The sequence below is a fragment of the Macrosteles quadrilineatus genome, unplaced genomic scaffold (genome assembly GCF_028750875.1).
Source record: "Macrosteles quadrilineatus isolate MER2022 unplaced genomic scaffold, UCM_ALF_1.0 Scaffold_7__1_contigs__length_78375512, whole genome shotgun sequence".
NCBI classification, from domain to species: Eukaryota; Metazoa; Arthropoda; class Insecta; order Hemiptera; family Cicadellidae; genus Macrosteles; species Macrosteles quadrilineatus.
This window is the reverse complement of record NW_026542600.1, coordinates 11,810,248-11,822,867: the sequence shown is the minus strand read 5'-3', so window position 1 is coordinate 11,822,867 and position 12,620 is coordinate 11,810,248. Positions and strand designations below refer to the sequence as shown.

Sequence of the window (12,620 nt, the reverse complement as noted above, 5' to 3'; positions counted from 1 at the left end):
GCTGTTTATTTAACTCTGATGCAACCACATGACACAATCCCCAAAAATATTTCTTACATGTAAACTTTAAGACCCAGTTGGGTGTAACCTAGGAGGGCTTTTGCAAATATATTTAAATAAACCCCATTCGGCATCACCTATCTACTGGTAAAGTTTAATAATTTCAAGCTGCGAAATCATTGTACTGTAATTCATTTACAGAGAAAAGGCAAATTGAGGAAAAGAGTGAAATAGCATTGGGATTCCCGTTTAACCTCTGACACTAGTCTTGACCGTGGCCCGAGTGATAAAACACTCACTTGTAGGTTAGAATGCAATAAATAGACTCAGTGTTAATCTTGTGTTAGTTCAGTTAACGGTGGACAGCGTCGAAACTTTTAGAACTTGCCAGTGTTAAATTTGATCATGTTTACAATACTGAAGATTGTAGTTTTTGCAATATATTTAGTGGTTACAACTGGATTCCCAGCCATCATTGATGAAGGAACAGAAAACTCTAGTGAGACCACCACTCTGGTATGTAAAGTTTAGCTGTAAATCTACCTACGGTATATGTTATGTAACAAGTTTTAGGATAATTACTTAGTCTAAAGTAAATAACTTTTCAAAATTTAACATAGAGACACAAAATCTCTATGGGGGGGGGGTTTATGGTATTATAGGAACGAAAATTAAATAAAAATCTACCTCATTGAAAGATTTTAAGCGTTAACAAATTCTTAGTGTTAGAATTGTGTTGGAAAATATTACCTTAGCTAAAATTCACATGTTTTCTGTGGAACTAATTTCACAGCTGTTTGTCGCACTGTAATTTAGCTTACGATTAAAAATATGTTTATATTAGAAACTTTTTGTGAGTTCCTCAAATAATCGTTCCTCGTTGTTAGAAGGAATCATAATTATATATCACTGAAGGTTATTCCTTGTGGATTTTTTATTTAATCGTTTGCCTTGTATGAAAGTATTTTGTACGCTAAAATGGAGTATCGCCCTCATTTTTATTGTATGTCGCCATATGTGTCAGAAACCAGAATAAAAGTTACAAATCAATGTGTAATGAAGTGGTTTCTGTAGCAATTTGCTCGAGTCTTATTTGTAACTTCGGTATAATGGTCCATACTTGGGAGATGAGGATATACGATGATAAATAAACGAAATCCAACCAACATAATACATTTGGTAGTTAATAGATATTTATCGACTTGACGTTGAAAATAATCAGCGTGTTAGAAACATTCAGGAAACTCAGTATTATGTTTTTTTCCTTTTTTAAGTTAACTAATTTAAGAAGGTTATATTAGGTATTAATCAGTATATTCGTTAATATATTTTCCTCTAAATATACTTCGGGGGAACCAAAGATGCTTGAGGCAATTTATTTGATTTATCGTAAACTGAAACTAACATTAACACCAACCTAGTATACTGTAGTTTTACAACAGAAAAGTTTATAGATGAAATAAAACGGCTTAAGAATCAGAAACAGAATGTTTTATTGCTATAATAATACATAAATGTACAGGGCAAAAGTCACTAAAACTAAACATGAAAAAATCAGACCCATTAAAATAAAGATACAAACTATTTACAATTTAAAAACGAAGAAACTCTGTAAAATTCCTTATCAACTAAATATTCCCTCAGACTATGCTTAAATTGTTTTAAATCATGTTCGCCCTTAATTAAATTAGGAAGAGAATTAAAAAGACGGATACACATGGAGAATGATTGGTTTTTATCGAAAGTGGTACGAGATAGTGGAATAGGTAGATCAAAGTTCCTCCTGAGATTATAGCTGTGGTGAGATGACCCTCTAATATGGAACATTGTTGAATTTTTTTAAGAAGGTCAAAGATTCAAAAATAAATAGATGGGAAGGTCAGCATATTATTTCTACGAAAAACAGATCTACAAGACTCTCTATATATTAGGTTGAAGATTATTCTGATGGCTCTTTATTGCAGTTTGAATATTTTCTTAGTTTGAAGTTTGTCGTTACCACAAACGGGAACACAATATGTAAGAAAGGGGTAAACAAGACCGTAATAAGCTGTCAGGAGGATGCGTATTTGATAACAGGAGAGCCTACGAAGAAGGAAAGCACTAGTACTAAGTCTATTGTGAATTTTGTCGATGTGACTGGAAAACTTCAGATTGCTGTCAATGACTACGTTACTCCTAAATATGTTACACTAGAACTAATTTTGTGGACCTCAAACACACTAACACAACTAAGTTGTGCACCTCAACTTGTTTGAGATGTTAAGCTAAAACAATCAAAAGTCATCGCTTGTGTATACAAAAGCTATCCCCAATCACAATATCTTCAAAATGTCTGCGTCATCCTTAAGTATTCCCAAGCTATTTCGTCCAAAAACTTACAATTCATTATTAATAATTTAGTTGCATTAGCATTCATTTAGTGTTCATTTTAAATCTCACTGAATGTCCAATATGTAAGTAAATGTAGTAATAAAGAACTTAATTTGGATATTAATCAAGACACTTTTGAACTTTTAGGTCGTAATAACTCATTCACCTTAGTAAATTCCATAGTTATTTATTAGTTACAGTTAATATGCTAAACTCTTTTATATGAAATTTAACTTGTTATTGACTTGTTGTAGCGTTATCTGACCAAGTTCGGTTATCTTCCACCAGTCGATCCAACGAATCCTGACAAGATCGTAACCAATGATCAACTTGCAAAAGCTATTAGAGACTTTCAGCAATTTATGGGATTGGAAGTTACAGGTATTATTGGAAGTCAAACGATAGTGCTAATAATAATTTTAATTCCCTAAACAATTAACATTGTTTTCCAGTATGTCTTGTAAGGTGTAATAAATGAACATAACTATTTAGTCTATTCTAATTCCAGTACATGCGTAATCTTATAAAGATGCTGTTATAGATATAGTGTTGTATATTCTTTTTCATAAATGTTGCTTAAGGCCCCAGCCACACGAGGCGAATTTAAGCCGCGCGGCTTATCTTCGCGCGAAGTTAAGCCGCGCGAAGTACCTGGCCACACGGGGCTGATGAACCGCTTCCTGTTGGGTTTTCCCAGTATCAGTACTCTATTTAAACATAGTTCAGTTTTCAGTTCACTCCTTTTAGTCGCGGACGAAACACTTATGTTAGTTTGTGCATTAGAAGCGTGTGGTGATCTTGAACCAAATATCAACAGAAATAATTGGGTCCATCTCTTCCTAACGGAAAAACTATTTGTGTTCCAAACCTTTTACGAGCACATGCGAAACTATAGTTCGGAGTTATTTTGGTTATTACCGTATGTATGTGTTTAGTGTTACTCGTTCGACAAGTTACTTGAATTGTGCCAACCACATATAGCTAAAAAGAGACACTCATGAGAAGTTCAATTAGTGCTGAGGAAGTCTGACAATAACATCAAACATGTTTTGAACACCACACAACCGGTAACAAACACACAAAACAAACTAAAAAAGCACTGGAAGTGTCCGAAGAATATCTCCAATAAGCGCGGCTGCCGCGCGGTCGAACCGTATCGTGTGGCCACTCTCATAAGACTACGTGTGTCATCCCCTCCAACGCGGCTTAACTTCGCGCGGTCGGGGGACGACATGGCGCGGCTCAACCGCACATGCGGCTAAACTTCGCCTCGTGTGGCCACTCTCATTTGATTCAATGTGTTGTCGAGCCCCTTAACTTCGCGCGATTAAACCGCCTCGTGTGGCCGGGGCCTAACTCTATATTGTAGCTGGCTGAATAGTAATACATCTATAATACCTACATATAAATTAGCAATACACAATAACATATTGCTGTGTTCTATATTTAACTTAAAAAAAACAACAAAGGAGCGTTAGATTTGGTTTATAGTTATCAGAGATACACTCTTATCAGTATTACATGCGTTGATAGTGTATTGACACTACATGAAACATATACATTGGAATATGATAAATAACTTCATAAATAATGCTCAACTGTTTTACAGCTTAGTGTGATTTAATATTTTACAACATTTTTATAGGCGAACTAGATGAAGAAACCAAGGAGGAAATGAAAAAATCAAGATGTGGAATCAAGGACAAATCTCCTCCAAGTACCAATAGACGCTTCAAACGGTATAATCTTGCAGGTAAGTTCCCAATAAGTAAAATACAATAATTAACTCATTGGTTAGTTATATTATTAAATTATAAATAATATTGTATCAGTTCATATAACTTATGCCACAGCGTCTGTGCTAATATTGTATCAGTTCATATAACTTATGCCACAGCGTCTGTGCTAATATTGTATCAGTTCATATAACTTATGCCACAGCGTCTGTGCTAATATTGTATCAGTTCATATAACTTATGCCACAGCGTCTGTGCTAATATTGTATCAGTTCATATAACTTATGCCACAGCGTCTGTGCTAATATTGTATCAGTTCATATAACTTATGTCACAGCGTCTGTGCTAATATTGTATCAGTTCATATAACTTATGCCACAGCGTCTGTGCTAATATTGTATCAGTTCATATAACTTATGCCACAGCGTCTGTGCTAATATTGTATCAGTTCATATAACTTATGCCATAGCGTCTCTGCTAATATATAAAAGTTAATATAACTTATGCCACAACGTCTGTGTTAATATTGTATAAGTTTATATACCTTATGCTACAACGTCTGTGCTAATATTATATAAGTTCATATAACTTATGCCATAGCGTCTTTGCTAATATATAAAAGTTTATATAACTTATGCCATAGCGTCTGTGCTAATATTGTATTAGTTCATATAACTATACCACTACGTCTGTGCTAATATTATATAAGTTAATATTACTTTTACCACAACGTCAACATTTTAGTTACATTTTATAAATCTAAACAAATTATCATTGTTTACGTCTGTTTTTAGAGGGCAAATGGGACCACAATAATATCACTTACAAGGTGGTAAAGTATCCCTCTAAATTTCCAAGGGATGAGACTGACAAAGCATTCAGAGATGCGTTTAACGTCTGGGCAAGACACATACCCTTGACATTTACTCGTGTAACCACAGGACCTGTCGACATAGAAATCAGGTAAATCGTTTTATAAAGTTATTTGAGGTTTTTTCGGTTTATTATATAGTTGTTAGATATTATATTTAGAATCTACGTTTATAAGATAAAATCTATGATTCACTTCCTGTCTTCGCAATCCAGATGTGTTATTGCACTACGGCCGTTTCGGAGATTACTCCATCGTCGGGTAAATAGTCTGACTCTAAACTAAATGTTTTCATTTACATTGTTCACGGAATATCTCTTCATTTTCATTGTGTGAATGGTTAATACATATAAACACAAGACACGGTAAGAAAACATTAAAGCATGTGAACAGCTTGAAAACTGGCAACCGACAGATCGACTCTTATCACTGCAAGAGAAGGTGGACAACTGGAACAGCTGATTGTGGTTGCTAGTTATAAGCTAAACAGTTGTGTCTATTAAAAGGTCAAGTTGCTAGATCTTGGTTGAGTTTAACAGACCTCTCATGCCACGAATGTTTTATTAGCTTTATCTTTATCTTTCAATACTCCTGTGCAGTTTCAATCATGTCAGTGCTGTAACCGTTATTCAGAGCAATATTTTTTATCGTGCTTAGTTCATTTTATAATTCTTTTTGCTTAGAGGTGCATACGTAATGCATTAAAAATGTATCTAACCTTAAATATGCACTTAGACCCAGGTACCGAATCAGTTACAGGATTTTGAAATAACTAAAATCAAATCAAATAATATTTATTTCGCAAAGAAAAAGTGTATAATAGCTGTAGCGACTCGCTACAAGTACACTAGCGCAAGTCACGTGAGACGGTTAGGTGCGCGCGCAGTCTAAGCGAAGCAGGCACGTGCGCCAAGGAACGATGGAGTAGGGTAGTGTCGTGTGAACGTGTGAGCCTCCAGCGGCGCTTCAACGTTCCGCTACAAGTACACTAGCGCAAGTCACGTGACACAGTTAGGTGCGCGCGCAGTCTAAGCGAAGCAGGCACGTGCGCCAAGGAACGATGGAGTAGGGTAGTGTCGTGTGAACGTGTGAGCCTCCAGCGGCGCTTCAACGTTCCGCTACAAGTACACTAGCGCAAGTCACGTGACACAGTTAGGTGCGCGCGCAGTCTAAGCGAAGCAGGCACGTGCGCCAAGGAACGATGGAGTAGGGTAGTGTCGTGTGAACGTGTGAGCCTCCAGCGGCGCTTCAACGTTCGGATAAGTACTAGGATTAAGACTATGTTTAGATAATTCTATGGGGGTTGGAGAAGGGTTAGGCTAGGGCAAATTAATTACTAATTATGTAATTTATTAGGTTCACCAAATTGTCGTGGTCTGGTAAATAATATTCCAAATTTATACGATTAATATTTGAATTTACTTTTGCTAAATCTAGTTACTTTCACGAATCAGAATAAGTCCAGATGTATAAATATTTCTCTGTTCACTATATATTATTTAGATATATTAAATAACATAAAAGCTGGCTGTGATATGCAGCTAAGGTATTATTGTGCACTTTGACGAGGTAGTTAGCTTCTTTCCAGTAGAGTTGAACAACGACAGGAAATGTGCGTGATTTTGTAGTGGTAGAGGAAGATATATGGGGCCCAGGTATCTTCATTTACATTCATACTACTCTATTTCACCACATAGCGTCACAAGAATATAAAATAACACTAAATTCTAAATACTATAAGAACTAAAATGTAACAGAAAAATATCACAATTTCCATCTGCAACTTAAATACTCTTTCATAGAGTAGGGAGATTGTTCTAAAAGTATGCGTTTGACTGCTCTCCCAAATTTGTCCTTGTCTTGCTCCACTTTCAGGGGTTCAGGCAACACATTGAAAAACCTAATACTATTATAAAAGATGTGTCTCTTAAACCCATGAAACCCCTTAAATGTTAAAGAAACTATTAGCACATGAGTTTATTTATACAAACGGTTGATATGCTATCTTAGCAATCTCATAAAAATAGTCAACACTGAAATATTTGGCTATTTAAAAACCATGTCAAACAATCTATAAATGATTTTTAACTGAATTCACGTTTATAAAACGAACAAAATTAAAACCAAATAATATTGCATTGAACACATTATCAGCATATTTAAACAACAACCAGTGAGTGATAATTTGGGTAATTAATTGTATTACATACAGACAATATAAAAATATAAGAAAACTGACAGAAATTATCACTAGTTAGACACCTGGTATACAAAATCCAATGTTCGTCCTTTATTTACAATAATGTTTATAGTTGTTCTGCAGTTTCATTAAACGGATTTTGTAAAATAAATCTTAAAAATGGTTTTTCTTTCATGATTCAAATGTAAATACAGACTTTCTTTACTGGTTTTATGATGTTAAAATATGCTATCTATCTACATTAAAACTTCAAAAATTACTTTTGGTATTATTTACTTAATTAAGATTTACCATCTTATTATATGAATTTGTCATTTATTTAGTACAATAAAGTAAATAATCATTAAGTAAAATAAAATAGTTTTTTGCCACACTAGCAAACGCTTTTGACTGGAATTTATAGTTTTCATCTGGTTCACTTTGTAAAAATGTAATTTAACATGTACAGTGCAATGAAAATATACTGGATCAAACATAAGATTTGTATTGTACTGCAAACGGGTAAATCAAAGAATATTACTAATAAATTATTACAATGTATATTTAGACATATAGTTCTCGTAAATGGCTATTTACTTTTTTTTCTATCTGAAATCAATTTAGGCACCAATGAGCTTATAATTGTACCTACAATGGCAAGCTGCATGCATGTACATCCACCTAACCATGTTTCATGATTTTATTGCTTTTACCTTCACAAAATTCATAGCTATTATTTATGATTATAGTTTTTGAAAGATCATTGTTTTACTGTTACCAGGTTTCTAGGTGAAGACGAAACAAATGAAGGCAACCCTGAAATTAAATTTGACGGACCAGGTGCAGAGATGGCCAAGACTTACTACCCAAAAGACACATCACCTAAGGGTGGTGATATGTATTTTGATGACGATGAAGAATGGACATACAATACTACTAGAGGTATTTTTTTTATCTTACCTCATTACAATGAGCTGTTTTGAAGGCGTATCAGGGTTTAGGTAACATTCACAAGATATTTGTCGGCAACAAACCTTTTAAAATATGACATGTTCATTTACAGAATTACATGAGTTAAAAACAAATACCCCAGCTATTTTGGGTGAAATAGCATAGGATGAAATGAACCAATTTAATAGTCTTATCGAGATATATGCATACACATAACAAGCAAACTACAACAGTTAAGTTATTCTCCTTAGGAATAACATAGCAATATTAAATCAATTTCTTTTAATTTCCTCCGTAACCATTAAATGTTCAAAACTACTTCAAATAACTAAATTATATATAGTTTTGAGCTCTACACACTAGCTGAGAGAGAAATTGAAATGATCTATGTTTTGATGACCTAAAAAGACAAAAACCTATTTTCACACCATACAATTTATTTCAACACCATGCCCATAATCCGATCATGCTAGTTAGTGAACTCGTTCGAATAAACGTAGGTTTACTTGTTTGTAACAAATTGCATCAAAATGTAATAATTTTTACTCGAGTTATTGTACTTATGGAACCACACTAACACTCACACAAACGCACCGACATACAATTTAAATTTAAACGGGTGGTGTTTTTGACCATGAGACATACGGTAATAGCTTATTCCCTAAATGGGATATTTTCTAATTAAGTATTAATAATATTTAAAAACGTAAACCATAATCTCATCACTCAATTTTTGTGCAAACATTTATTAGAATCAAATCATTCATAAATCAAAGATTGGGTTAGTCGGTAAAGTGGGTTTTAGGTTAATTCATACACACCGTATTGGCACTTATTATGTATGTGTAGACATACCAGGTGTCCCATAAGTCCACCCTGGCTAATTTTTAAGCGGCTGTATATATTCAAACGAGCTTCGAGACACTTTTTCATCAACCTCAGAGACCCCACATAAAAATACATTATAATATTCAATAAGGATAAGAATATGAAAGTTTATTGCCATTGACCAAGTTGTACATAGGAATAGGCATTGTCAAATTACATTAAATAAAATATTACTAAATACGTTCATATCTATAGGTTATAAAGATTGAGAATAACGATTGAGAATTCTTAATTTACAGTATGACAGATTCCGCTTTAATTTTATGTTCCATGAAGTCCTTAACTGAGTTGAATGGGTTAGCTACAAGCCAGTTATGAATTTTTGACTTAAAAAGAGGAAGAGAAAGGCTGTCTGCCTGAGAGAGGCTCAGGCAGCTTATTATAAAATTTCACACATTTAAGTTTGAAAGAATTACCTGTGATGTGGTATATCCAGTTGTTCCTTATTTTGTGTATGGTGGAAATGGTAATTCTGCCTGGTGGTAAACCCATTGAGATTAGCTTTAGTGTATATAAGTACATTGTAGATATATAAGTTATTGATTGTGCAAATGTTTATTCTGACAAAGTGGTTTGCAGTGCTCCGCAGGGCCAGCCCCCAACATAGTGCTGATGACTTCTTTTTGTATTAGTAGAAGCTCATGAACATGGGGGGAATGGCCCCAAAGTTTATACTTACTACTTTACTTTATACTTTCTTATGAAATGGCGACCATACTATGTAGGTATTTTAAGCCAAGTATGAATGGAGATGAGTGTAGGATGAGTGGTGCGATCTTGTAGTCTTGTTAGTGACTAAGGCCGACATTCCTTAGACACAGCTGTTAATTAATAGCCCAAACAGCTAATGGCAACTAAGAGACCTACAGTTTGGATTCAATATTGAATGTGGGATTGAAACAGCCCAAAATAGGCTAGTTTTAGATATTCAATATCAACAAAAGACTTGAGTTTCCAGAATAGTCATGAAACTCTTGATAGTTTTTTGCTTAAATTTGTGATGTGAATTTTCCAATTTAATTTACTATCAAGGTGAATGCTTAGATGTTTGACTGAGTGGTCTAACTTGTTTGAAGAAAGTGAGAATTATATTTTCTGGGTTTTGGATCGGTTACAGATGAGTTTATTAGCAGAAAACCAGTTTAAAACACTGTATTCTGCATTAGAAAGTGTTTCTGAGAGCTTTGTTAGATCTTTTTCAGAAGTAAAAATTGTGGTGTCGTCTGCATATATAACACAGTCAATAGGGATGTTACGTGGAAGATCATTGACTGTGACAATGAAAAGAAAAGGGCCCAGGACCGAGCCCTGTGGAACTCCTGCTTTACTTGCTGTCAATGTTGAGTTTTTACCCTCCACACTAACTAATTGCCTCCTATTGGTCAGATATGATATTAAAATTTTATCGGTTGTACCGGGAAAGCTTCATATGAAAAACAGTAAACTTTTTGGGTGGTATCACAATTTCTCCTGAAACTTAAAATGAAGCTTATAAAAAATGTTAAATGTATTGCCTGAAAACTAATAACGGCCGCCATTTTGTACTGGATTGAGGTTGAGACCTCTGGTTTTCGCAAATATTCTTTTTAACTAAAGACCTTCAAAATGTGGTGTCACTTGATCGGAATTTATATTTTAAAATTTTAGCTGCACCCAAAATATCCCATTTTGGAGTTCCGGGCAAAATTGTCACAACGATACACAATTATTTTTTACTTTCTTGTTACAATAATAATAATAAGTTTAGTTTCCCTGGTACAACACTTAAAACGTTAATAGGGGATATCGGTGTATAAGTTTAAATGGGCTCTCTCAGGCTAATGAAACATGAAAAAGACCACAATTCTGAAATGGGTTGAGATATAGACCTATGGCTTTCACCGATATTCTTTTTAACTAATGACATTTAAAATTATGTGCTACTGAATAGAGGTTGATATTAAAAAAAAAAAATATAAGTTTCTCAGCAACCCCTACAGAGAGGGTGAATTCCAAAATACCCACAAAAAGTACTTTACATCACCCTAGTAACGTGTATCGAAGCTCGTTTGAATATATGCAGCCGTTTAAAAATTAACCAGGGCGGAATATTATGGGACACCCGGTATATATTATGAAAAAGAACCATTTGTCGTTGGTAAAACTGTTGTTTTAATATGACGATGCATAAAAGCAATTTTAAACTAAAGAGAGACTGACATTGAGTCTAAGTGAAGGATTTTTGTCCATCGACAAAAACGTTTTTCTACAGGAATCCTTTATAAATATTGGAGAGGAATACCTGTGGTTGAAGGGAAAATGAGTAGTAGTTACGAAACCATGAAACTGACTACCTTTTGGGCACACGTAGTTGGTATAGCCTTGTATGAAGAATGCGAGTAGATCCTTGCTAATGACCGTGAGTTCTAGTTGAAACGTACCCATTTGAAGCCCCAAATTATACAAGTGTTGGTCAAAATGTATTTTAAAGAAGTGAAAAATCTGTTGTGTTTAATTAGGCCCTCAAAAAGACTACATTACGTTTATTGCACACAGGGGTTAACCTTTTCCAAATGGCAGCACATGAAATTGGCCACGCTTTGGGTCTCGGCCACTCATCAGTTAGAGAATCTCTGATGTACCCCGCAGTTAAAACCTACAAACCAAACTTGGACCTGCACAGGGACGATATCGAAGGCATCCAGGTAACATAACTCAGGCCATAGCAAAACCTGATTGTTTTAATTTTAGATAAAAAATAACACAAATGAAGACTAAACTGCACCACTGTATTGCATGAACATACCTGTACAACTGTATAGGATCAAACATTATTTTACTAAATATTTTCAAAGCTTAATTGTAAAAAGCATAACTGTATAATTATATAAATTGGTTAAACTTTTGAGTGACAGTCCGGTATTATACTGCACAATAGTTATACACGAAGATACAAGATATATTAGTAATATACTTTGAAGTTATCATTATGGTAACGAATGGTCATTAATACACATTTATGTTTCAGAAACTCTACCCGAGAAAAGAAGAAGAAGATGGCCTTGTTGTTCACCTCACAATCCACAAAACACAAAGTGGCAGAATTTTATAAACAACCTAATTTTAAAGATGTTTTTTATTGTGTTGACAACAGCGATGTATTAAATAGGTATTATTTTGTTACCTAATACAAAATAAATCAGTCAATCATGTTTTGAGAATCGCTTATGGATTTGTTTGATCAATAACCACATACAAACTTTAAATTAAATTATACCAAAGATTAATTACAAAACTAACACAAACAGTTCAGAACTACTGTTATAAAGTCAAAAAATAGCTATACAAACAGCTACTTTTTACAATAAAACATTCATTTTACATTTGCTTTATTTTCTGCCTTCATGGACCGAAACATTTTCAAGTAATTGAATCATGACGTGATGGTTTGATGTTTAATTAGTTTACACTTTCACTTATACTTAGTATGGTTGAATCATTACCATAAAAATATCTATTGAAGTCGAGGTTGGAGGGAAGGGCATTTATAGCAATAAGGAACAGGAGAGGCCCAATACAGAGTCTTGAGGGAATCCATAGTTTTGAGGTCAGCACAAAAAACTAAGTATTGCCGATTGTAAGG

The 12,620-nt window shown here is 34.2% G+C and overlaps 1 protein-coding gene across 1 annotated transcript; it reads left to right on the top strand.

The window, feature by feature from the left end:
- The first annotated feature begins 348 nt into the window (after positions 1 to 348).
- Positions 349 to 12,360, top strand: LOC128998645 (matrix metalloproteinase-19-like). The gene is made up of 7 exons (XM_054424869.1): positions 349 to 516; positions 2,628 to 2,754; positions 4,019 to 4,126; positions 4,904 to 5,072; positions 7,941 to 8,101; positions 11,534 to 11,682; positions 12,006 to 12,360. Exons 1-7 carry the CDS (start codon positions 406 to 408, stop codon positions 12,087 to 12,089), a joined length of 909 nt encoding a protein of 302 aa, XP_054280844.1. The 5' UTR covers positions 349 to 405; the 3' UTR covers positions 12,090 to 12,360.
- Positions 12,361 to 12,620: the final 260 nt, after the last annotated feature.

Coding starts and splice junctions, on each gene's coding strand:
- LOC128998645 (XM_054424869.1), top strand. CDS start 406: ATGTTTACAATACTGAAGATTGTAGTTTTTGCAATATATTTAGTGGTT. Junction 2,755..4,018: donor TATGGGATTGGAAGTTACAG/GTATTATTGGAA, acceptor ACATTTTTATAG/GCGAACTAGATGAAGAAACC. Junction 5,073..7,940: donor CCTGTCGACATAGAAATCAG/GTAAATCGTTTT, acceptor TACTGTTACCAG/GTTTCTAGGTGAAGACGAAA.